At 39.1% G+C, this 27,496-nt stretch overlaps 1 protein-coding gene across 1 annotated transcript; it reads right to left on the bottom strand.

The window, feature by feature from the left end:
- Positions 1–70: 70 nt before the first annotated feature.
- LOC140229894 (activating signal cointegrator 1 complex subunit 2-like) lies at positions 71–27,420 on the bottom strand. The gene is made up of 19 exons (XM_072310097.1): positions 27,330–27,420; positions 24,513–24,645; positions 21,938–22,096; positions 21,073–21,131; positions 20,274–20,385; positions 18,545–18,742; positions 17,096–17,175; positions 16,343–16,474; positions 14,293–14,367; positions 13,402–13,509; positions 11,639–11,785; positions 10,756–10,954; positions 9,259–9,372; positions 8,592–8,695; positions 7,351–7,476; positions 6,613–6,792; positions 6,378–6,483; positions 2,170–2,299; positions 71–2,109 (listed from the first exon to the last, which is right to left on the bottom strand). The coding sequence occupies exons 2-19, from the start codon at positions 24,597–24,599 to the stop codon at positions 1,925–1,927; spliced, it is 2,301 nt and encodes a 766-aa protein (XP_072166198.1). The 5' UTR covers positions 24,600–24,645; positions 27,330–27,420; the 3' UTR covers positions 71–1,924.
- Between the last annotated feature and the right edge of the window lie 76 nt (positions 27,421–27,496).

Here is a 27,496-nt window from a genome sequence, read left to right as displayed (position 1 = left end):
AATGTGTCCCAACAACAGAAATGCAACATACAATTTTGAAACATTTGTCAATTACGAAAATAGGTGTATATAATATTTCTGGAATATATATTTCATAAAAGCAGCCAGTTTTGATAACAGATGTACAGATATTCACTGTTCCTCAGTAATTCTTCTAATGCGCAAAACAAAAATCAAGTACCACATGTTACTTGTCCCACACATTTTCCACAGAACAGAATACACTACAGAGTTTTAAGGCTGCCTATTTTTTTCCCTCTAGAAAGTTGAGCATTTTCAGAATGTTTATCACTGTTCGAAAAATCAATCTACAAGTTCAGTCAAAATTACTGTTACTGACAGCACATGTATCTTCAATGGTCACCTTACAAATCAAGGCGAGCTGTAATATGAGATAATGGCTTCTTTTATGGCCAAATGTTTACTAAGAGCAATTTACCTTGTTTGAAAAAAAAAATACATACTGGGAACCTCCTGACGGGACCTAAAGACAATGAAAATTTCCTGATGTATGGCAACATACAAATTTATCTGAAGAAATATACCGACACCTGTCCAGACCATGCTCAAGTTTTCTCCATTAAGAGAGAAAAAAAAAGTGCAGAAGTTTACGAATGCTTGGCTCAATGATGTACACGAATGCAGACCCTCAGTAAAATACATTTGTAGAGATTCTGAAGCCGATTTCTCAACATAGACTGGTTCACCAAGAAACACATATCTTATACTTGCACTTACAGAAAGTTTGACCAGTGACTACCACATACAGCTACAACTTGAATGCACTCGTCCACTTCAAGCTCTTATTACCATGCCTTACAATCAGTGTAATCAGAAATAAAACCAAGGATCATTATGAAAGGTACACTTTGTCCTTTCTTGTAATTTTTTGTAAGATTTTCATATGAATTCCACCAAGGCTTAAAATCTCAGTTGTCGATTGTTGCAAAAATGTTGTCTACAGAGATTTCCCAGAAAAGTGACAATTTCTGCAACAAAAAGACAGTTAAATGTACATTGTATCTTCTTTTCTCACACAGCTTCATTCCTATTCTTCTTGTTATCATTCTATCAACAAATCTTTCTCACTGATTGAATGAGCAATACAGGCAGATATCAGAGAAGTTTTGAGTTTTGGCGCCTGCCAATATATATTCTGAGTTGTTAATTCAAACAAAAAGATATGAACATTTTGTGGCTTCAAGGTTGCCTAACATGAGATCTGAGCACAGTATAGTGTGTGTATTGCAGTTAAACCGACAGGAAAAAAAATTGAACAACCTACGATGTAAATTAAAATCGAGAATTGTTGGTACTTTCACATGAGAAACACATGAAAGGTTTGACTTCAATGTAGATCAAAACCTTTACTGTAAAAGCTGTTATTTTCACATACAGATATCTGCATGAATGATGAGGCAAGACATTTTCTTGCAATGTTGTTTTCACAATTTATCATTTCATTTGATGTCATTTGACACCAAGACCATGATATCTTTAAGTGTTGGTGAATTTGCGGTCCAACAGTGATTCGTGAAATTCGTGAAAATTAAACCCTTGCAAAAATGATAGCTTTTACGGTATTGATTTCAAGATAAAAGTTGTCAGACATATTGATTTCGTAGCTGCTGTGCATCTCTCTTTGAAAAGAGTTCTGAACAAAGCTAGGAGTGATAGCTTTGGGATCAGTATCATCCTTTCGTCTTCAGTATCTACACCCAAGAAATTTTACGTCATGATAAAGTGCATTTCAAGCTGATTTACTCTAAATCAAAGTGGCACAAGAGCGACGTTAAAACCAAAGAAAATAACAAATTTTTAGAAGGGGACAGTTCTTGTCATCTGATCCATTCTTAAGTTAGAGATGATGTTTGCTTTCCATGGCAACAGGTATACTAGGGTAGCTTGTCCTTCCTTGGGCGTGTCAACTTGGTAGGGGCCCCATCCCCTTGGCCCGTTTCTTGTCGGCCAGGACTCGTCTGTTGTGGTTGGCCCTCTGGCCCTTGTGTCTCTCATTCCTCTGTCTACTCCTGGTCTCCTGCTCTGTCCTCCCTGTACCGGAACCGCCTCCTCCTCCTCCTCTTCCTCCTCCTCCTCCCCTTCCTCCTCCTCCTCCTCCTCCTTTCTTCCCTCGACTACCCCCACCACCACCACCACCCCCACTTCCACCTCCTCTTCCCCTTCCGCTATGGCTGCCCGCCCGCCCCCTACCCCCTCTGGAGGGTGCCCCTCTCGGTGGAGGGATGAACTCGTCCCTGATGGAGCCTGTCCTCGCTTGGCCAAAAGTTGAGCTACCATCCTGCAATCAAACCAAGAAGACACACAGATTGTTGACCAACATTACGATGTTACAGGAGCAGGGTGAACAAGAAAGTACACATGCATGGCGATAAGTATTTCTAATAAATGACATTAATGTGATTACTCTCACATGGCAAAAGAAAAGAAAAGAAACAGTGATGGACAAAATCAATGCATGTGTTACTAAAATAATAATAATCAAATTATTCCGGAGTGCTTTAACAACCTATTACAAATCAAAATGTAACAAAATGTAACATCTTCTTCCCTTAGTTAGAACTGTACACACTCAAAATACATTTCTTTATACCGGACCCAGATTTTGGAATAGCTTAGATAATGATCTAAAAGAATCTGTGAAGTTAATTACATTTAAGTATAAACTCAAAAAATATTTGTTTTCTAAATATACCAGTTAATTCTGTTTAATGGAAAAACCCGTCATGTTTCACTTTTCCTTGAGATTTTGTAGTGTGTCCACAGACCTTTTCCATCCCTCTCCTTTTCCTTCTCTATTCTTCCGTGCTACTTTTTCCTCGTTCTTCGTTGTCCAGTATCTGTCTGAGTGCATTTCCTCAAATTTTGTTATTTCTGTGTATTGTGTTATTGTTGTTGTCGTCGTTATGTTTTGTGTGGCCGATTGCATATCTTTTTCCATTCAATTTTCCTGGCACACCTGGCCCCATAGTGTCTGTGCCACAAATGTGATATGTTATATAGTTTATACGATTGCATCCTAAAATCCTAGTAAGTATTGTTCATAGTATCAACATCATTATATCAATTAGTAAAATGTACAATAGTATATAGAAGAATTGAAATGAATATGTCTATTTGGTATAACAAATTGGTGCTGTTGTTGTTTTGTTCCAGTGTTCCACGTTTTACAAGCGTGGCTTTTTTAGTGGAACACTGTTTTCCATCATTGTGATTATTTACTATTTTTGTTGCCATGACAAAGTGCATTGTTTCTTTTTACGACACCATTCGTGTATAATATACTTTATATTGTATTGAAAAAAAAAATCCTTTATCGGACGAGTGTAAGAGAAATGAAAAAAAAATTGTGTCACTTTGGATTATGTCAACTTTTTCTTTTCTTTCTTTTTGATGATGGAAATAAATAAACTATTGAATTGAATTGACTTCAACCTACGACCACTGCCCCCCCCCCCCCAAGGAAAAACGCAGTATCTAACATTTTTGGCGATTTTCACTTTTTTGCATAAATATAGTCAGTGGGCAATCCTTCTTCATATGACATATTCAGATTTTTGAAAAAATGTTTGCAAAGCTACTTTTCCGTAACTGCCAAACGCAGTATCTACACTTAACTTGCACTTTCCCCAAGGAAAAACGCAGTATCTACATGATGAATATTTCCCCAAGGAAAAACGCAGTATCTACAAAGCTAGTCTTAATTACCAGACACTGTTATTTATATATGTGAATACTTTGCCGGTTGTTCTGTAATTTGAACATAAATTACTTTCTTTAGATATACTTGCTCAATAATAAGACATAATGTTCAAAATATCTAACCGAAACAATACTGATCAGTAAATATTTTGATGAGATCGTGATTGTAATATAAAACACAGCGTGTGATTAAGACTAACTGAGTGCACATTAAACAATACAGCACAACACTGACAGCTAGCTAGCAGCTGCTTGCTGCAGCTAGCTGCACTGAGCATGCAGTCAGCACAGGGCCCGGCCGGCTAGTCAGCATACAGTGTGAGTGTGTACTTGGATTAAAACAAAATGCTGTCGCGGGGAAAATTACTCGTAAGCCTAGCCCTCAAGAAAAGTTTATCTGCAGATAATGAGTAAGTTATTCAAAACTATTTCAATATTGAAAGAATATTGAAAGCTGATCGTTTGTCACACGAAGCGAGGTAAACACAAATGCATGTTTGTCACACGAAGCGAGGTAGAGTTCTAAACACAAATGCATGTTTACCTCGCTTCGTGTGATTAACGATCAGCTTTTCTTTCATATTCTACCTCGATGATGAACATCTTCCGTACTATTTCAATATTAACTTGTTGTGAAGTAACTTTGATAGGCCTAGACCCTTGTCAAAATTCCTCAGGCTCCAAATCTGAAAGTTTCGTCGGAAGGCAATAGATCTAGACACCTATTTGTGTTGTATCGGATAAACGTCGCGTTATACTAACATGTTAGACCCTATATTTAGATCTAAGTCCAAGTCTAAGACTTGTCTAGACTGTGACAGTAACGTTTGACTTTGAGTCTTGCGTCTCTCTTCTAACGTTAGACTTAACGTTAATCAGAACTTTCAGGGTCCGTATTCCGAAAGTCTAAAGCAAGATGTAGTGTAGGACTAGAATAGGCCTACTCTAGGGCAGGCCTGTTTATAAAACTAAGAAAGAAGTCTAAGACTAAAACTTAATCACTTAGAATCCTATTCCTATGTCTAGTGAAGTGTCAATGTTCAATTATCTACTCCATACCATACTGTCTTAAAATTACATAGACAGCGATCTAGTTGAAAATAGATTATGTGAAAAATAGGTTCTGCCTACCCACGGTAAATGGACAAAATAGAGACAGTTAAGAATAGGTTGTATTTTAATTCTTATCGGATCTAGACAGTGTCTAAGAATGTTAGACCCTAGTGAGACTGGGTTGCGTAAAATGCATGCACGATTCCATGCTGCATGCTACAACTTACAAGTAAAAAAGTTACATTACAAATTTACATGACATAACAAACTTAGGTTCAATCCAGAAGGAATTGGCCTAGAGAGCGGATGTCACTTCGATCTAGACCGGTTCTAGATTTATTTTTTTCTAATTAAAGAGTCCTGTCTCGTGTAGGGCTTTTTTTTTTTTTTCTGTGAGTATCGTGCATAGCCTGAGGCTGTAGACTCGTGTAGCCTGCTACGTAGCCAGCCTAGAATAAACGATGTAAAAACTAGACCTAGTCTAGATCGATCTAGGTCCAAACATCCGATTTAGATTTGTTTTGGTCTAGACAGACTGTAGCCTAGACTGTACAGATCTAGATCTAGTATTCTAACACGGTTAGATGCTAGTTAGCGGCTAGGCCATGTAGCATCACATTACAGCTCTGGCAAGCTTCATATTAAACGCGTAACGTTACAGCAAGATCGGTCTGGGAATGTAAGCAAAACGTTCCAAGAACGATCTGTTATTTGTTAATGCTATTGTTATGAAGCCTGCTCTGTAATCAGTGCATACATGGGCCAGAGGTTGAGGATGGTGCATCATGAATACTTGTACAATGATGTATACATGCATACATAATTATGGCAGAAGATTAATCCTAGTCATTCCGCTGTAGATACTGCGTTTTTCCTTGGGGAAATTCGTTCCATTGTAGATACTGCGTTTTTCCTTGGGGAAATCAGTCAATTGCATGGGGTTTCCCCAAAGTATCTACATTTTCATTAATAACTTAAATACAAAACAAAAACACAAAATGATATTTTCCAGGAAAATTGGTAGCTAGATAGACTAAAATTCCACAATGAAGGAATTTTTCAAAAGAGTTTATTTTCCAGGGGCTTTGGCAAAAACATAAAATGGTGAATATCTTGGTTGTTGAGAAATGGAGCTGGATGTAGATACTGCGTTTTTCCTTGGGGGGGGCAGACCACTAGGTCAATGATTTCAAGAATCTTTTGAGCAAATCTACATCACTATAAACTTGTAATATTGCTGGGTGTGAACATTTTCATGGATTTTTCACTTGCAGATTTCATGATCATGAAAACGAATTACAAGAACATTCTCCAAGAACCTAAATCACGTACAAAAAATACTTTCATGTACAAGTTTATACTCACGCAAGCTTCATTAAAATGGACTCAATGCAAAAAACAAAAAAACAAAACAAAAAACAAAACAAACAAACCAAAACAAAAATCATTTTAAACGAATTATCCATTTTACAGCATTTTATCAACTGAAAGAGGAGGGAACTGTTGATGAATATACAGGCAAAGGCACCCTAGAAGAATTCACCGGTCAAAGGGATTGTCTACAGTGAGAGGGAACATGTACACGTCTGTCAAACGAATCTCACCTTTGTAGCACTATCCTCATCTTCTTCATCCTCATAATCCACCGCTTCATCCTCTGAAGAAAGCTTTTGCTGGGATGCGGCGAGTACTCTAGGCATGGTGAACGGTCTGTGTGACAGGAACACAGTGGAAAATGTAAGAATAATCTCCAACATTTATCAAACCATATCTAGACTTTCAGTCGAGATCACTGAAATTGAAATTTAAAAAAAAAAAGATCAAAACTTGACCACATACCTCCTAGTGGTCAGCTCATCGGCCGAATCAGCATCGTCCGCCCCGACGTTGACTGTGTCGTACGTGTCATCATACTCATCCTCATACTCGTAGCTGACCTCGTAGTACTGCTCATAGGATTTCTTCAGCTGGTTGATGACGGATTTGTCATCGAGGACGGCCTTTTCCTTCTCTTCCCTCCTACGAAGAAATGACAAAAATGTGAAGATGATAAGACTCTCATAAAGAGTCTGTTTGATGTTACACCTAACAAATTAACTGACATGAACATGATGGTTTTACTAACATGCTAAAGGACAAATTAGAAATAAAACATTACCAAACTTCTAACATTATCGTGTGATAACTGAGTCAACTGTGACATCAGAACAGTAATCAGACTACCGTTGGTGACGTTTTTTTATGTGTCGATGCGTTCTTTGAGTCTAACACACTATTCAACATTACTATGGTGACTCAAATTTACAAATGTATGCATCACGACAACAAATTCCCTCACGAGTAACCAGGAATAGCAAACATGACGAAAACTACAAATATCACAGCAATTATATCCCACCATACACCTACCTCAAAATCAAAGATGTACAATAATATTACACATACATAACAAGCAAAAAATGTATGCACTTTCATGTTCATGCTAGTTTGATTTTACACACGATGCACAAAAACTTCAATCAGCGAAAGTTTCATCTCTTACAGTTATACCCAAGCATTTTTGCTGGCAGATCTTACTTCTTCCCCTTGTGTATCCGTGTGACATCCACCTTGTCCCTACTGAAGACATCAAACTCGTCGTTGTCGAAGATGTTGGCTCGCTGGGAGATCAGGTCCTCTGGAGGGGCTGCCTTGGGCTTGGTCCTGGAACACAACATGTTAACACAACATGTGACTACATTGCCTACTAGGGCCTGCCCTACCCTCGACATTTTGTGCAAAGCCTTGGGAAACCACGATGATAAAACACATACAGAAACAGAGATCTTTCTATGAACAAAGCTGCCTTTGAGGATTTGATAAAACATATAAGGCATGTGCAGAGATGTATTTTGAATGTCAAGATGACGACACACACACACTACACGCATACATCCAGAAACACAGACACACACATGCACACAGTATGGACAATCATGGGCAGTCGTCCATCCATGTCCAGAGTGACTGTATGGTCCTATGGACCAAGAACCCTTTCTCAAGGTAATGTTCAGGTATTTGCATAATAAAACCTGTGAGGGTCACGTAGAAATCCATGGGGCAGTATGTAAAAGTATGTATCAAGCATTCATGGAGTGAAGATGTGTCTTGTCTCGCCAGCCTCTTGAACCTTATACTTATATGTGCGCCCACCACATGGAGCCATGCTACCAAATGCAAGTGCTTATTACCTCCGCCAAGGGGGAAGGTATGTTTTTGCTACCGTTGGTTTGTTTGTTAGTTCGTCGTTCGTTCGTTCGTTTGACCGTGTGCAAAATAACTCAAAAAGTAGTTAACGCATTGAGATGAAACTTGCAGGAAAGGTTTAGAATGACACAAGTAACAAACGATTAACTTTTGGTAGTGATCCCAGAATTTTTGGGAAATTTATGAAGGATTTTTGATATTTTGGCAGGTAGGGTCAATGAACTTGGGAGTTCAGGCTGCGCGTATTTGAGGTTTGCATGTGCGCACTAAAGTGCGTGCTCTAGTTTCTGCTAGGGCGAGACGCGCGGTGCAGCCGAGGGTTTATGATGTAACAAAGGCTTCTATATTGGGAAAAAGGCGGCTTTCAGCACACAATTCAGTACGTATGGGTGGAAATCACTGATCTCTGTGGAAGAACAAGATCAGTGCGGGTGGAAATGAGCTGCATGCTTGGCGGAGGTCTGCGCTCTCAGAGTGCTTCTCTAGTTCATTAATTTTCCAATCTGAATCATCTCCTCACATCCTCAAAACCTCAATCATCAAGAATCTTGTCCACACTGGACCTTTCCTACCTTGCCATTGTCCTGTCCAGAGAACGAAGCGATTCAAGCAGTTTGTCCTCAAGGATGTCATTGATCACACGGGCGCTGTCATAGTTATACTCCTCGAGACACGCCTGGGGCACGATGACCACGAAAAGTGATGTCACATTGAGGCATGAAATTTGAATGAACTAAAAATTCAGTCTGATATCTGAAGCTATAAGAATACATTCTTCAGGTCAGATTCAAAATTTTGAAATGTCACTCCATAGTCAAATGAAGATGAAAAGAGGTAAACCAGCAGAATGGACACCTAACAATATAATGAATATCATGAATGTATTGCCACACTCACAGAATTTGCCAGCAATACTACATGGTGCAGGGCGCTTCCATTACAATGAACAAGTTTTTAACAAAAGTTTGTTACAACAAAGTGAAAATTCAGGTCATAAGTATGGTGCAAACTTCCCTTCCGTAATAAAGAATCTTCATTATAAGAAAATAAAAAATCAAGGCTAGTCACAGGACTTTGTTTTAATGGGAGTCATCTGTACAAGAAATATCACAAAAGTGATTTACGATGCAGGAAGAGATAAGATAAACTTTGACAGAATTAGCATGATTCTATACAGGTACTATGCAGTTGCCTTTGAGTTCAATGCCATTTTCTGTTGGAAGAGACTGGTGAGCTCACCTCAATGAAGCCTTCTCCTAGGTCTGGTAGAAGATCTTTCACACCGGATATCAGGGAGTCAAGTTCGACACCAGTCTTCACAGGGGCAGAGGCCGAGGCTGAGGCAGATGCAAGCTGGAGGACCTCACACAACCAAGAAATTATGAGAAGGAGAATTATGAGAAAGAAATGCATTCATGAGACACACGCTGATATGATGCTAGAGGAGAAAGTATAGCAGAGCCAGGCTTTTCTCGCAAGAAAAATGTGACACAAAGGCAACAGACTGGTAAACTAGAAAGCACTCGGACAGCACAAACCTCCGCCAAGCCAGCAACTCATTTCCACCCTTACACCCATGTAATTTCCCAAAATAGAAGCATTTTGTTTACGTCATTGCATGGCGCCTTTGCACGAGCAGGGCACACGCTTAAGTGCGCTTTAATATGTAAACCCCCGGTAAACACATCTTTAACCCCAAGTTCCTTGACCTTATATCCCAAAAGATGAAAAATCCTTCAAAAATCCATAAAAATTCCTGGATCACCACCAAAATGAAATGAGATGTTCCTTGTGTCAATATTGACAAATTTATGCAAGTTTCATTTTAATCTGTACCCAATTTTTTGAGTTATTTTGCAGACAAACCAATGCCGATGATCACTGCTGAACCTCCTCCTTCCTTGGCTGAGGTAAAATTGATGCAAGCATAGACACGTTCTTGGAAACCGAAGAAGAAAAGACCAATCGACCCCCAAGTAAACAATAGGAGAATGAAATCAAGGAGGAAACTGAAGGAGTGAAAAGAGACTTCAACAAAGTCAAGACCATGGCTCTTGATAGAACAGAATGGAGAACTTGGAGTGCTTATTTACGTCGATGTAGGCTAATCTGTCAATCAGTTGCAATAAAAACATCTTGACGGAAGAATTTCATGAATTTGAAGAATGGAGAATGCTGATGAAGAGGCTTTCAACTGACAAGGCTGACTGGCCAACAGGCGTCAGGGTGAGCAGGTGAATACGTGAGTGTAGACGAATACCAACAAAGTATGGTAATCCTATAAAAACATCACTTAATATGGCAATTGACTACTACAAGTGTAATTCCAGGGCATGCATTGGCTTTAGCCTATGCCATCTGGGATTCCACAATGATTGAAGAATGCTTTTAAGTTTCTTGTACAAGTAATGTAACTTCTGGACTAGCCCCTTCTTCATTTTGCCTGCAAAATGCCACTAATGTCACACCTTCTCTAATCTTCCTTGGTGCACAAGGAAAAATATGAGTGAAATTCATAAATGCCAGTTTTAACAAAGACAAGTTGATATTTAATTTCCACAGGAACTGACGTGCTAACACTGAGAAAGTTAACCCATTGAAGACGAGTCTCGAGTATACTCAGGCAGGTGTCTCTGGGAAACATCTTTTGTAGCAAAATTAGTCCGTCGTCAACGGGTTAATATCATCATTATCATGAGGCAAATTGGTGAGCGGGTTCAGGTTCGAAGGACCAACCTGGTCTTCTAGATAGACATCTGTCTGGTAGTCCGTGGGGGCTGGGACCACAACATCTAGACTCTGTGAAGACGTTGAGGCTCGGTCGGCTGGCTTGGGACCAGGTCCTGGAACTGCAAGGGGCTTGGCCTTCTTTCGTCCATAGTGCTCCATGGCTTCATTCACACCACTCAGGATAAATTTGATCCTAGTGTCATCTCTGCAATACAAAACTCGTCAAGGATTGTACTTTAATTTTTAACTTACAGAAACATTCAAGAAATGTATGGAGGAAGGGTAACTACATGTATTAAAATATCACTCAGTTGTCTCATGGTATGTAATTTCATGCAAACTGGTGGGTCTCCCATACTATTGCAAAAATAATTTGAGCTCCTAAATGCATTAAAAGTGAGCTTACACTAAATATGCTTCACATTCTGTTATCTTCAAGAAACATAGAATAGTTATACTACTCGATGATATGGAAATACATTGTAAATTTGAATACAAATGAAGAGATCACTTCAATTTGAGTTTTGATTTCTCTTCTCTTTTCATTATTCATTTTTATATTCACCAACAGGTTTTATTTCAGAGATTTATGTCTACTCTAAGTAAAATAAGATATGTTTTCATTATATGTATATCTATATTTCATCCTTTTTTTCCCCCTTTTTTTTTTTGGGGGGGGGGGAGGGGTTCTGAGTGTAAATAATGTACAAAATTATTATGATTACATATGCATACTAGGTTATATACAGAGAATTCTAGAGAGTATTCCAGCTTGGGTGCCAGTCGGCAAACTAAAGCAGAGTAAGGGGTCAAGGAGGTCTAAATAAAGCCATCCCCGCCCCCCCCCCCTCCTCATGGAAATGAAAGTAGACTACAGAAGAAAGGATACATCTGATGGGAAGTTTGGAGAACCATATCGATGTCATCTCGAATGGAAGAGTGATCGCAGAGCGCCGCCAAGAAGATCTTTTCAGTGAGGAGAGACGACAGGAGCTCCAGGTACGTCTCCACGTGGTGGCTCACCTCGGAACTCCCACTGCGTAATAAGGAACAGAAGGCTCAGAGATTTTGGGATTTTCGGAATTCCATTTCCTAAATTCTTGCATTTTCCCAATCCATATGCCCTCATTCGGTTGAAAGTGACAGTCCATTTGAACAGTGCATACTTCTTTCTGGTAGGTGGGTGAACAACACCACAACGCCTACATGTGCTACAGCTGCGTAGGTACAAAGCTAGCCAAATCCAGAATGTGGTTTGTGAGTTATCATGTGAGAGATTGTTATTCTTCATTTGGTCGATTTCATTTCGCAAAACTCACGTACTGCATCCGCCATCTTGGAAACAGCTCTTAAAGGACAAATTCACCTTCATTAACATAACTCATAAGGATTAAGAGAATACAACAATATTAGTAGAACACATCAGTGAAAGTTTGAGGAAAATTGGACGATCGATGCAAAAGTTATGAATTTTAAAAACTTTTGTGTTGGAACCGCTGGATGAGGAGACTACTAAGGCTCATGATGTCATATGAGTACAACAGTATAAAGAAAATGTAAAGAAAATTCAACATATTTTCACTTTTTTCGCATAACAAAAGAGCACTTGACTTGCCTCTTTCTAAAGGCAATGGGAATAATATTACCATTACATATGTCAGTAACGAGTCAAGGGAATGTGTACTTTTTTCAAAAGATGAAATTTTGTGAAATTCTCTTTATATTTTCCTTATATTGTTGTACGCATATGACATCATACACTGCAGTAGTCTTCTCATCCAGCGGTGACTGCACAAAAAATTCAACAATTCATAACTTTTGAACGGATTGTCCGATTTTCCTCAAACTTTCAATGATGTGTTCTACTAATATTGCTACATTTTCTCAATCCTTATGTTAATGAAGGTGAACTTGTCCTTTAACATATAATTTGTACATTGTACAGTAAGAGAACTCCAGTGGTAGGGGTATACACATGTACATTACTATCTTTAGTACATGGACAGGGTAACTTTTCTGTCGTCAACCTAGAAGTGGGAAAGAAGACTCTCACAGTATGAAAATCGGTGGTGCATTGATTGTGAAACCGGGAAATTCTATAATTCATCACATGTCCATACCTCTAATACAGTCATAAAGCTGCCCTGTTGTTGAGGTTTAAAGGGTGCATCTTGCAACCTTCAATGAATACGACTAGTCTGTGCCAAAGATTTTTTTTTTTTAGTCAGACTCGATGAATTTCCGACACACCTCCAGAAGCTGCCATTCAAAGTGAATGCCCAACATGCATGCAGCAGTACACACATATCTGTGATATAGAACACACCCACACACACACACTATGGCATCATCACACTGAAACATGTAGGCAAACTGCATTGAGTTGTGGTCACACTCTTAATGAGCATGCTGCCTCGTAAGGCCACTAAAAAAGCTGTTTTAGTATTCCAAACCCCAGCCCATTTTGCATGCAACACTTGAATAGGATGACATGCAAACAAATGGGTACTTTGAACAGATAGTGTTGTGTGCATTATGCATAGTACTACCAGAACTGCAAAAACTTTGTCCAATCAAAGGGAAAGGAGCATGTGGCAACATGCAGAATGATACACTGTATGTTTGCCTTCTGACGACAAAATTACTACATACCTGTTGTTTAGGATTGGCTGAACACAGCACGTTGAGATGATGAGAACACATGTGTGAACGAGTCCTGCCCGAGCCATTAAAAGATGTCTCTCCAGGGTAGCTTTCACACTGTTGACAAATATCCAGGAAAGAAAAAGAAGAAGAAAAAAAAAATAGACAAAAAAACAACATACAGTAAAATTTGAATGCTCAGGCATATGATAGCATGACAAGTGGCAAAGCTCTTTATGAGTCACTTAAAAAAAAAAAAATCAAAGCAATACATTTGGTATTTCACTCCAAAATTATGGGGGGAGGGGGAGGGAGGGGACTCCAGTACACAACCCCCAATCTATATGGTTCCAAAGCTCGTCACAGCTAAAACCTCCTCCGTTCTATAGAAATCTGAGAATTTCAGTATGTGGATGGAGAAGACCCTGATTTCTTGAAAATTTATAAAATATTGCACTTTGAACACACCTACATACAAGTGTATGTACATTGTAGCACCTCAGTGCATTTAAGAGAAAGAACATTATGCATGTTGAAGCCTGCATTGTGCATGTCTGCGTTAAGTTGACTTTAAGTGTTGTTGTTCATTTTCCATCTGTGAAGATGGCTGGATAGCCCATATTCAGCTACAATAAGCTGGTCTTCCATGGGGTCCAGTTGGATGTGGGGTGGGACCACTTCACCGGGTTAGACACCCTGCTCTTTGCGATGAATGAATGAAGCGGGATCTTTTACGTGCATGAGCTGTGACTCTCTCATACACGGGACCTCCATTTTATGTCCTATCCGAGGGACATAGATAAGTATTCTGAATGGAGTGTAAACCTGATCAGGTGTAAAGTATCTGCTAAGTGCCAGCATCTGCCAGAAATTCATAGATGAATCAGATTGTGATCTTACGTTTCAACTTCCCACTTCCGCTCTCGCGTCCACGTGAGCAGCTCCTGAAGCGTGGTTTCGTAGAAAGAAGCGATCCTTGCAGCAAGAAGACAAAGAGAGGAGAGAGAGAAATAGAAAGCGGGATAGAGAGACTGTCACTGTAAACCTTACTGTTACCACTAGGACACAGTTGGTCAATGCAATTCCAAAATGAACCAAAATAGGAATTGGTTGGCTTGGTTTTCCCCATATTTTTATTTGACATCCTGTGAAATACTCCAAAGGATTATTTTCTCTGGAAATGCTTTAGAGCAACTCAAACACGATATTCTGCATGTAAATATGAATAAAGCCCTGAAAAGGAGTATGTCGCTGAATACAAAATTTTGAGGCCTGCGGATGAGGTAAAGATTTGATAGAGTCAGACAGATACATTGTATTCTGTAGAAGTTACTATTTAATGATATAATATGTGACCGTGCATCACAAAACAAACAAAGAGTCGCACACACTGATTTTGTGTGAGGACTGAAAATAGGTGAAAAGGGTCAATTAGGTCAATCGTGACTTTTTTATATTTTCTGAAAGAGCAAGTCTTCTTCTACATTATGCTAAAATTTGGTATCATAAAATGAACAGGAAAGCGTGTTTTTTAGCAGTTTATCTCCAACACTTATTTTTAGAATGGCGTGATTAGGTGTGTCTTTAGAGTCCCCCTTTCATTTCTTTAAAAATCCTGTACACACTTTTCACTTTCAACTCTAATTAACTTCAGACAGGATAATGCTACTGCTTTGAAACTTGGCATTTATCATGAACAGAATGGGTTCACAGAACAAGCTCAATTTCAGTTTAATTATATAACCCCTTCATTGTGGTTAAACCGGTGGTTTTTATCCTATTTTTTTGTCCCATTCATTGCACAGATAGCATGGCTTTTATAGTGAAGGTTAAACGCTTGAATGCACCCTATGCTTTATAGCCTCTTTTCTCAGTTTACACTTTTCTGGAGAGTGTGCATTCTTTCCAATATTTAGATAGGTTAGGAGAGTCCATTTGATTTGAGTTACACATTATTCTAAAGCTTAAAGTCTGCTCTTTCAGAATATATTCTTAACTAAACATCCATGTCTGGCGACTTTATGTTTGTTTTGTGGTGCAGGGTCACATATACTACGTGTCAATGTTTAAAAGTTTATAGGAGGTGTCATTCTTGTAGAATATTTCACATAAAAAGGTGAAGCATATTATAATACCTTATGGAGTTACCTCAAGTTGATTCATTATGAATTTCCGTAGTACATCATACTCATACCTGCCAACATTTCAAGATGAAATATCTTACTCATGGATTGCAAAAATCTTATTTTCTATGCAAACTAAAGTTAAAAATCTTACTTTCGGTCAAATCTTCAGAAAATACACATGAAAGGTATATCTAAATATTTTTTAAAAATCTGATTTCTCTGACAGAAAATCTGATTTTGCTATTTTTAATGTAAAAAATCTTACTGAATCTGATAAAATCTTACTAGTTGGCAAGTATGCATACTATAATCTGAGCAACGTTTGTCTGTTTGTTCCTCTACTCCTCCCAGGTCCTCGGTCCGATCTCCATCAAACTTAGTGGGTGGATGCAGGTTGACCGCGAAATTGCCCGTAAGGGGATCATTTTTGAAAAGGTCAAGGTCACTGGGGTCAAAGGTCAAATAACTAATCTTCGTCAGCTGCAATAATCAAACACCCGATAGAAGGCGCTATGTAGGCCTACTAATATGGGGGATTCCCCCAGAAATATAATCAGACACCCGATAGAGGGCGCTATGTAGGCCTACTTATGTGGAGATTCCCAGGTGTACGCCTACTTAATATGCTTCCAGCGAGTTTGGCCAAGATCGGACCGGACCTCCGTTGACCCAGTGACCTTGACCATTTCTGGGTGAATCCCCATAGAGGATTTCTGGCACTCCACGGGTACATTGACTAGTTTATAAAAATATAATCCTCAGTGTCTTTATATATTCCCCTGAAAGCACATTTGGCTTCCATGTTTTGCCAAAAGTCAACTTACTTGCCAACGATTCCATCGTGGTAAAACACTCGGCAGGCGGCTGGGTAAACTTGGAAGAAAGCGAGTAGGGTCTGTGCGATGTCTGCCACGTACATGACCATGTCATACAGATCATGGTTGCTGATTGGTTGCCTAAGATCGACATCGAGATAAAATCAGAACACACATCAAAGAGGCTTAACTTAAGAAACCTGTTTGTATATTTAGTAAATCACTCTAAACAAACAAAAGTGGAGGGAAAGCGGAGAAGTAAATAGCCTTTTTGCCAAGGCCCTCTCGCTGTATGGTGGTGAGGGAATGGGGGGCCAATGACGTGGGCCCAGCCGAATGCGACAGTGCGAGGCCTTTTGCGATCAGATTCGCACCTTTAAGTTAGCCCTCTGAATTACCGAATTTTGTTACCTAAATTGGGTAGCAAAAATTGACCAATCAGCGTGTCTGTCTGCCCGAGCCTGATTTGCATACGGGGAATGCATGCCACAGACCTCCACAGGTGGTCAGTAAGGCATGCGAACAGGCAGGACAACACCCAGGCTGAGAATGTGGGCAGCTCGCCATTACTTCCGTCGACCGGAACCCATTAATATGATTATTCAGTAGAATTCTTATCTTCATGAACAATAATGTGTGAAGCAGATCTCAAAAGGCCCTCACGCTGTCGCGCTTGGCTGGGCTTGCTTCGCTCACCCGTTGTAGCCATCGTACAGCGAGTGGGCCTTGACAAAAGGCTAGGAAGTAAAGGGCTCATCTCACCTGCTGCCTGGAGCTAAGAGTTGGGCGGAGTCATGCCCCCCACTAGTGGAACCACACTTTTCCTGGACTTTGTCAAAGATCTGTTAAACAGAAAAACACACACAAGAAAAGACATGACTGCTATTCCACATAATGTGATTTAAAGTGCTTTTACCATGATCCAGTCTCGTACCTTCTTACAGAAAACAAGCAATTATTGTTTTGTTAAAAAATACTTCCCTAACAAGAAAATCATATAAAAGATGCATATACAGAAACCCACGTACACATAACACAAAGGAAAACACAAAGCACACTTAAAGGTCCTGTTTACTTTTGGGAGCAGTGATTTTAAAAATGTTCAAGATATCACATCTGATGCCTATTACAGTATATGTGTAGGTCTGTTGTATCACAAAACATCCTACCATATAACATTTTCGCAATAAAGCCTAAAACACAAAGAGATATCGGAATTTTATAAACCGTAACTGTAGACAGTTTAATCTGGAAGCATTCTTACAATGTATTATAACTATTTAACACTAATTGTTCACATTTTGTGTATTTAACAATACTAAACATCAATTATACGGATTCAAATTTTTACAGTGGTTGTTTCTATCCCTAACTCACATTTTAGAATATTTTGAAGCACTAATGCTGGGTTTGTTTCATCTGCAAATGGTAAACACTGCCTTTAACTTGGTAGCAAATGTCTACAAATGGTTTTAACTCTTTATGTGCCATGGTGTAAACCCCCTGTGTGCCACATTATTCTAAGACAGTATCATAGTCATGTTTTGAGGAAACATTCTGCTTTTCAAATCTGCGTAAATTCAGTAGATTTCAGTTACCCTGGTCATGTAATGAGCACAAGCATAGAGAAGATGACAAGCTTTCCTTTGGTGTAAATTGTATGACAAATCAATGATTGTTCTTTTTAAATGACCAGTAGCTACATTATTGTGAAGGCTTGACTTTTGCACACAAAACAGTGCCTGAAACTTAAGACTTTACTCACAAATTCAGTTGGAAGCACTGATTGTAGCCAATCACCACATAGAATGCAAGCCACATGTGACAGTAATGGAATCTCGAGAAACACTTTCATTGCACTGCGGCATTAGGCAATTTATCGATCGGTCTGGGTGGGTTTGTGGGTTTGAGCAGAATATGCGAAGTTGGCACACCGTCGACTGAGTCGGACGTGCGAACGTGGCACATAAAAAGTTAAAAATTCTTTGGATGAGAGAAGGAATGAACAGAGGAATGAATGATTACGTAAATGAATGAATGAATGAATGAATGAATGAATGAATGAATAAACATTCATGTGAATGATTGAATGAATGAATGAATGAATGAATGAATGAATGTATGAATGTATGAATGTATGCATGAATGAATGAATGAATGAATGAATGAATGAATGAATGAATGAATGAATACATGAATGAATGAACTCACAGTCAAGGTGGTATTAACCACAGAAGTGAGATCATTCTGGTACTGGGGCTGCTGGGTGAATACATTGTCCAGCATCTTGCTCAAGAGGGCCCTGTTTCCTCCGCCATACAGGATGCAAAGGTCCATCATCTTGGCGATGTCGAAGAGGAAGTTGTCGTAGATGATATTTCCAAAACATTTTGGCGTGATAAAGTTGTCCTAGTCGAGGCAAAAATTAAAAGGAGACAAACATTAAATCATCTTTAGTGAAAACAAACATGTGGAGTCATTATTTGGCTAAATATAAAAAATAAAGTGCCAATCTCAATTAAAAACAAAAACAAAAACAAACTAGAAATGTCGCTTTGGCGACTGGTATGCCTCCGCCATAACGCATGATTTTCCCAATAGGTCTAGATAGTACATGTGGACACTGTGTGATTACATTTTCACAAAATTGGCAAAATATTGGAATGACAAGTTTGTCACAAATGTGTTGTATGTTCACCTTCCTTGATGTAGGTTTAATTGGATGAATAGGAGAGCATGTATCTAGGGATTTAACTTGACTTTGACCCATTCATACATTTAGGCATTGAGTAATTTTCAAGGTACAGGTGTGGAGAAAAAGTGCAATTTCTGAATTGAATAGTAAATTGTTACCATTTTCATCTGGCCCTTGACCCTAAAATTCATAAGATAATTACTTTCAGGTAGAACATGCATAATATGTACTAAGTTTCAAGGTAACTTGAGCCACTTCCGAGATATGGAGGAAAATGTTAGTTCAGCACTTTCACTTGATCTTTGACCTTTGAGGCAAAAAGAGAAAAAAAAAACTTTCCAGAGAATTTCTATTAGGTTACACACGCATACACCAAGTGTAAAAAAATAACCCTGCTGGCATTGCATAAATATGAGGGTAATAGTAAAATTTTGAAGTCTTGCACTTGACCTTTGACCCCTGACCTTCGACCCCATGAACCCTACATTCTCTAGATAATCACTTCCAGTCAGTACATGTATATACTATGTTCCATGAAGATACTTTGAACAATTTTCCAAGGTACGGAGAAAAAAAAAGAAGTTTTGATATTTTTACTTGACCTTTTGACCTTTGACCTTTGACCTCATGACCCAAACTTTCACCAGAGAATCTTAATTGGGTAATACATGTATACACTAAGTTTCAAGAAAATCTCTTCCGGCATTCAATAGATATGGTGGAAATAGTGAAATTTTATGTATTTGACCCTGACCTTTTGACCTTTGACCTTTGACCTCATGACCCAAACTTTCACCAGAGAATCTTAATTGGGTAATACATGTATACACTAAGTTTCAAGAAAATCTCTTCAGGCATTCAATAGATATGGTGGAAATAGTGAAATTTTATGTATTTGACCTTGACCTTTTGACCTTTGACCTTGAGCATGTGCACCCAAAAGTTGATAGGCACAACTTCACCCCCTAATACACATACATGCCAAGTTTCATTAGGATACCTCAACAGGTTTCGATAGTTACCTTGTCCACAAATTCATTACGGACGGACGGACGGACAACCCGAAAACATAATGCCTCCGGCACCACTTCGTGGCGGAGGCATAAAAACTCATAGATATGCGCCAAAGCATTCATTACTGGTCATCTATAGAACATATCGGTGTTAACAAAAAGAAGGATAAAAATTAGAGAAGCCTGGCAAAGCGGAAGATCGCGCGTTGTGGCCTCTTTGAAGCCACCATACCTTGGTTTCCTTGTAGGTGGACATCCTCAGGAATGTCATGAAGACCAGCCGGTGGACCAATCGATGCTTGCCAGCAGGGTCAGGTGGCATGGCTTTGCTTGGGTCATGTGACCTGATGGCGTGGAAGACACACACTGATCATGTGACAAGAATTCTACTGCATGGCACACAAGTTTTTTTTTGGCAGCCAACATAATAGGGTTTGTATGTGCATCCGTTTGATTACATTTCTTTTCAGAAGACATTTGATAGGAAAGAAAATAAATCAATTGAAATATTGATTATTTATTCACCTATTCAAATATTCCTCTTTTTCTCATCTACCTATTCATTCATTTTTTTTTCATTTGTTTTTCTCACTTTCTTCACTCCCTTCATTCATTCATTCATTCATTCATTCATTCATTCATTCATTCATTCATTCATTCATTCACCAATATTATTATCTATTATCAAAGTCCTACGTGTATAAACAAAATGACTTGGTCATCATGAAGAAAAAAAGCAAACCAAGAATTACAGTGAGATGAAGTAAAGCAATGCAGCATTCAGAGCAAAAACCATTAAAAAAAGTAATACAAAAAAGGAGAAAGGTCTCCTCATGGTCCAACAGACAAAAGAATAAAACTACAGGACAATTTCAGTTATGTAAAGATCAACATATTCCCAAAAAGCTAATATATTTTAGCAAAAATTCTCAGAATGCCTAAGAAATAATGAATGAATGCATGATTTCTGTGTTTTCTTCAGCAAAAATGAGTTTCTCATGAGTTTGTAGGGCTTAGGATTGTGTGAATACCTTGGGGCATTTTGAAGGTAAGACTCCAGACTCTGGCGAAGGGTCACGTCGTACACCACCTGAAGCATGGATTTAATAAAAGATAAGAGAAAATGGCACATTTAATAGCAAAAGCACTCTCTGCTGATAAGGCAATGTGGTGCAGTATCTCAAATCATTGCAAGAACATTAGTGCATTATGTTCCTGCATCTCATTTTGTAACCTTTCAGGACAATGACTAGGATATCAAAGGAAACTGTGAAAACATATGAGACATGAAGTTTGAATGAACAAAAGAGGTTATTAATGCAGAAGGGGTGAAGATGTGCTATGACAGATTTGTCATTTACTGTCACCCTTTGTACAAATGTAATTTGTAAGATTTCAACTGCTGATCTTCAGTTTTAACAAACATGTCATCAAAATGGAACCTAGGGGATATAAACCTGTCATCTAGTGCTCGGTATTCGTTCCCATTTATTGTGTCTCTGCCAGGAACCAATGATAGCCCGGTGGTGGTGTCGCTGCCCGAAAAGCTGTTAATGACAGGTTTGGATCCTACTGGTTCAACATATTTGTTAAAAATGTACATCAGCACCTACAATCTTAGAAATGCATGTCAAGTTTATTGGAATTTAGCATCCAAAACATGGTGTAATTTCAATGTGCATGTCTTTGAGTGCTTGTGAATGTAAGGCAGAATGCGCAAACACACAGGAATAATTTCCTTTGAGTAGATAGTATCATTATGTCATTATGAGATGATAAATCAAATCATTACTCTTCGATTTAAATACACTTTGTCGTCAGAAGTTAGAGGAATAGAAATAGGTTGGTATTACAAGACAAGGCTAGGTAAGAAAGCCACTAGCACAAACAGCTTACCTGGCTCCAAAATCGATGGTGTGGTAACTTGAGCAGCCACTGGAGATCTTCCTCCATGAACCTTAACCTTTCCGCCCACTCCTCCAGTCCCACCTCATCTGACTGGTCTGGGGGTGGAGTGTACTTCACAAAATTCACCTGTTCCACCCAGTAGTCACTCTATCCAACAAATGGTAACATCAGAAAATCAATTTATACAGTGCATTCCCATTACAATGAACACAGTTATAATGAAATTTTGTTACAATGAAATACAAATTAAGGTCCAAAAATTATAATCTGTATTCTTATCACCTTCATTTGTTCAGCTTTGATGAAATTTCCATATAGCAAAAGAAAATTGAAAATCTAAGTAACTTTCTTATAATGGGAACTGCCTGCAGCAATATTGAGATACATAGGTGTATCTAATTCGTAAAATGAAAATGGCATTATATGGCTGGTGCAGAAATTTGAATTTCTGCTGTACCACAAGGCCACTTGAATGGTAGTAAATGACCTTCCCAATGACCTTGTGGTTTACAAGTACATGATGTATATATCTGGCAGGCTGGGAAAACATTGCAATGTTGGAAGCTACCAGCTACTTAAACAAGTTTGTTGGGTATTACCAGCTTCTCAATTATTATAAAACAAAAACCAAAAGCTGTAGTTGAACAGTTGAATAAAGCAGAACAATATCTTACTTGTCATTAATTTGTTTATTCAATTCTTGGCAGGGAATGGGTGGGGATGGCCTGCTGGCATACTCACCAAAAATCTCGGAAGATTTCCAGAGGGAGCTATGAAAGTTTCCCCCCAAATAGGTTATGTTCTTAAATCTATTCAAAGAAGCATTATGAGGACCATAGATTTGTTAATGTTAAAGAGTCATTGTTTAGAACAGACCAACAAGGATACTGTGTTTCAAAAAAAGGGAGAGAGAAAGGAGGTCCCCTCCAGGACTTTTTACTGGTCTTTATAAAGTGGTTGTGGAGGAAGATTATGCACTAGGGGGTAGGGACCTTTATACCATTTTATAGGATATTTTGCTTCAAAATCTCAAATTCAAACATGTTATGTAGTAACATGGTACACATAGCATCGACTCGCACACTGTACAAATTGTACGTATGTCACGTCTTCCTAGTCATGCAAATCAGAGCGCTGGTATCTAAAAAGGGTAAGGATGTGTAAGTCATATCTAAAAAGGGTAAGGATGTGTAAATCATATCTAAAAGGGTAAGGATGTTTAAACCATATCTAATAAGAGACCAGGGGGTCACACGCTTACCTGAGTATCGCAATTTCACCTTCCATGCATTCTTGCACACTCTTACCTGAGAACATTGGAAACTTAGGTCTGCATATGGATCCCCCCCTCAACTCCGGGGGGTGGGGGGGGGGGGGAAGAGCAGCCCTGGATCTGCAATGAACTACTTGGAACTAAAGTCATCAATGTACAAACTCATGGTATTAACTTTGCTTTATCATATCTGGTTCTAGAGTGTGTGTGTGTGTGTGGGGGGGGGGGGTCCCCTAGGGGCCCCCCAAGAGGGACGTGGTGCCCATTTAAAGGAATTGAGATTCTACTCCCCTAGGGATGCTACCTGCTAAGTTTGGTCAAAATTCATCATGAGGTTTTCAAGAAGAAGATGAACATGTACAATTCAGGCTCCATTACAACTGTACACCTACATTGTACATGTAGGACTTCTCCCCATCCCCTCTCCTGGGTCCCAAGGGGGGGGGGGGACCCCTGATTCCGCCAACCCCATGAACAAACTTGAAACTACAGTCATCAATGTACTAACTCATAGTATTATCTAAGCCCTATCACTTCTGGTTCTAGAGAAGATTTTTGAAGATACCTTAATTTTTGATAGGGGGTTTGGGCCCCCTGGGGACCCCCAGCTGGGCCATGGTGCCCATTTGAACAAATTGAGATCCTATCCCCCTAGGGATGCTACCTACCAAGTTTGGTGAAAATCAGACATGGCGATCTCAAAGTGAAGATGAAAATGTACAATCTAGGCCCCATTAGGACCCCTCCCCACCCCCCTCCCCTGGGTCCCAAGGGGGGCACCCCTGATTCCCCCATGAACAAACTTGAAACTACAGTCATCAATGTACCGATGTACTAACTCATAGTATTAACTAAGCCCTATCACTTCTGGTTCTAGAGAAGAAGATTTTTTAAGATTCCTTAATTTTAGGGTGTTTGGGCCCCCCCCCCTCCCCCCCCCCCCCCCCCCCCCCCCCCCCCCCGGGGACCTCCAGGTGGGCCATGGTGCCCATTTGAAGAAAGTGAGGTCCTATCCCCCTAGGGATGCTACCTGCCAAGTTTGGTGAAAATCGGTCATGAGGTTCTCAAGAAGAAGATGAAAATGTAAAAAGTTTACGCACGCCGGACGACGCACGCCGGACGCCGGACGAAGAGCGATCGCAATAGCTCACTTAGCCTTCGGCTCAGGTGAGCTGAAAAGGGTAAGGATGTGTAAATCATATGATAGATGACATGGTTGAAACCCCATACAATAAAACACAAAACAAAACAAAACAAAAAGCACCAGGCCATCTAGTTGGTTGTTCTTACCAAGGCTGGTCTGGACGCCCTGGAACCATCTCTTCTGGTGACAGTGATCTTCCTCTGCTCCAGGGGAAGTGACTTGTTCTCCTCCATTTCTGTCGTCCCCGGCGATGACTGGCTTGCCTCTCTCCTCAGCCTGCTTTTAGTAAGTTTTAGATGTAGATTTCTGTTAAAACCCACTGCTGGTTGGATATTCCTCAAGGCACTAGAACAAGAACCCAAACTGCACATGACTACACTACACGTTCTATAATATATATTTTGCCAATGTACTATACTTTCATACCATGTAGAAATACAATTATAGCTCAGATAAATTTATGCATTGATTTTTAGCTCCCTGAACACAGTGATACCAGTACTCACAGTCATGTCATACCCTCATATTTTCTAGTAGATCTTACACAATGTTAGTAGTTGTACGGTTTATGACAAGAGAATCTATATTTTACATGTAATTCCAATAGTGTAGATTTTAGACTCTTCACAAATATTAACAAATGATGACATAAATGGTATCCCGGGGTACCAAATAAAAATCAGCCATTTTGTTGAATTATTATTTTTTTAAATAAAAAGGTTGTACTCTGGGTGCCAAAAAGTGGAAATTATTTTGGTGCTGGTGCTAGCCACTGCACTGCACTGCACTGAAGCACACGCTAGTGATAGCACAGCGTACCATGCGCGCATAGTATAACAGGCAGTGGCATGGGAATGACTATGTACATGTACATGCACACACAGTGCATGCATTTTTCTCTGGCTGTCCTCGAGTGGACGTGAGGTGGCGCTACACAACGCGGTAACCCAGGGTACTATGGTACTCCGGGGTAACGCGTGATGCATCAAATATTAAACGGCTTACAGTATTTCAGATTCTAACTTGTTAATGCAGCATACACCCACGACTGAAGAGTTAGTTAACGGTAGACCTCTAAGTTGTGAAGACCACTACCTGGCACTGCCGTACCTAACGTTACATATCTGTGTTGCCGGTAGGTATAGTAAGGGTACTAGGTCTCGCGCAGGGACCTAATGATCGCGCATAGCGTAACTGCGTATATAGCAAGCGATATTACGCGTAGGACTAAGCGCAAAATTTGCCGATACGCCCATGGAATAAACATACCTGACTTACCGCTCAACATGAGAAGGAAGCAGGTAAGAAATTTTGATTTCCAACAAATTTTCCACTAAATTTCCAATTTAGAATTCGTAATTTGTTCGATCGATCGTTTACCACGTGACGTCTAAGAACAATGTATGCTGCCAGCTACGCTGAAATACTGTTAATAAATGTTGTTTTAAGTCAAATTTTAACACAACGATTATAATATTACAAAGGGAATAAATATTTCAGTCTATCGAAGTTGAAGTGTGATTTCAATTTGAATTTGCTTGTGATTTCTTGCGCTAACTTGTGATATATTTGTGACAGGGGAGGCCATAATGATACTGAAGAAAACAAATTAGATGAGAGTGTGACAAATGGGTGACGAAAATGAGAGGGTGACGAATGGGTAAGCACACACACAAAAAAATATGTTCATATTTTACTTTTTTTCCATTTTATATTACGTGTATATTATTGGTTAAAGTGATTAGAAATATTGTAAGGAAACTTTATAAATGAAACTCATTAACGATTATGAAAATATCAATGATAAAAATAATGATAATAAGAATGATAAAATGATGATGGTGGTGGAAGTGATAATAATATGAAAATGATGATGATGATGATTATGATGATTGATGATGGTGGTATAATGATAATGATAATAATAACAATAATAATAATAATAATAATAACACATATAATAATAATAACAATAATATACACAAGTTAGGTAAAACTGCTGTTGCTTAACAGGGACAAATTTAATATCAAGTGAAAAAATATACGAAAGCCGGAGCACGTTACAGCCGCAGAGGGGGCAGATACTTTCACGCATGAAACTACAGAGGGCAGCTGCGCGATCTTTACATACCCCGAGAAATTGAACGCATAAAAAAAAAGTCCGACATACAAACGGCGACAGCGCACTACTCCGTCATCGTATCATCAGGAGATTCTGGGAGGTGATTTTTCTGCATTTTCGTGATATTCATTGTGAAATTCAGGTACGATTATGGAATAACTTCTTTTATAAGAACATTCAAATTTTCGTGCGCGATATCTAGACCCTCAACCATACCTATTGCTAGTTGGGTACTTTGATTGAACTGATTTGAATGGGCAAATATGGTATAGACTATGGTCTGTGTGATGTATGACGATTTCCTTTAATCTTATAAAACAGGATAGACACTATCTAAGCGGTGCATTTCCCGTCTATGTCAAAGTGAGTTCCATCAATTCCAGTTAACAGTCCTCCTTATTGGCTTAGCATGCTTTCATTAGTGAACAAAGTAGCCTGACCAGACACTGCACTGTGCTCTATTCGCGACAGCGACTGCGTGTAGTTATGAACAAAGCAGCTGGGTGACACTTGCTTCTTGGTTGTATGTGTTTTTAAACAAACGAGCAGCCCGTCTCTGAACTTGTTCGATGAAGGAAATATTCTTGTTTGTATATGGGTCCCTCAGTACTTATTATAAAGACCTAACGTTTAAAGGTCTAGATCCTAGCTGGGTCCTTGCATTGCCATTATCATTAAAATTGCATTGGCATCAATCAGAATTACTCCAGTCCCATGTATTACATATCATGTTGCAATTCCAAACTCTGCAACAGAGTTAGCGTTTTCCACATGTAAACAATAAGAGTTCGATGCTCTCATTTAATTTACACTAAGTTAAGAAATAGTGTTAGCAACTAACCTTAAAAATCAACACATTTGTTCTTTCTGAGGACGAATCCAAGTCAGGAATCCTAATCCTAGTCACCCGCAGTTCCATGGACCAAGGTTCACTCAGAACTCATCGCAAAAAACTTCATGCAGTCACATAAGAGGATTTTCCCCGTAAGAGAAAAATTTCTGTTGCAT

The sequence above is a fragment of the Diadema setosum genome, chromosome 6, assembly GCF_964275005.1.
Source record: "Diadema setosum chromosome 6, eeDiaSeto1, whole genome shotgun sequence".
Lineage (NCBI taxonomy): Eukaryota > Metazoa > Echinodermata > Echinoidea > Diadematoida > Diadematidae > Diadema > Diadema setosum.
This window is presented reverse-complemented; position numbering and strand designations above follow the sequence as displayed.

Bases quoted from the DNA above. Each gene is read 5' to 3' on its own strand.
- LOC140229894 (XM_072310097.1), bottom strand. From the start codon at position 24,599: ATGGAGGAGAACAAGTCACTTCCCCTGGAGCAGAGGAAGATCACTGTC. The intron at 8,696-9,258 runs GTGAGCTCACCA...ATCGTGCCCCAG, and splicing joins TAGGAGAAGGCTTCATTGAG to GCGTGTCTCGAGGAGTATAA. The intron at 2,110-2,169 runs GTGGAAGTGGGG...GAGGAGGAGGAG, and splicing joins TAGCGGAAGGGGAAGAGGAG to GAGGAGGAAGGGGAGGAGGA.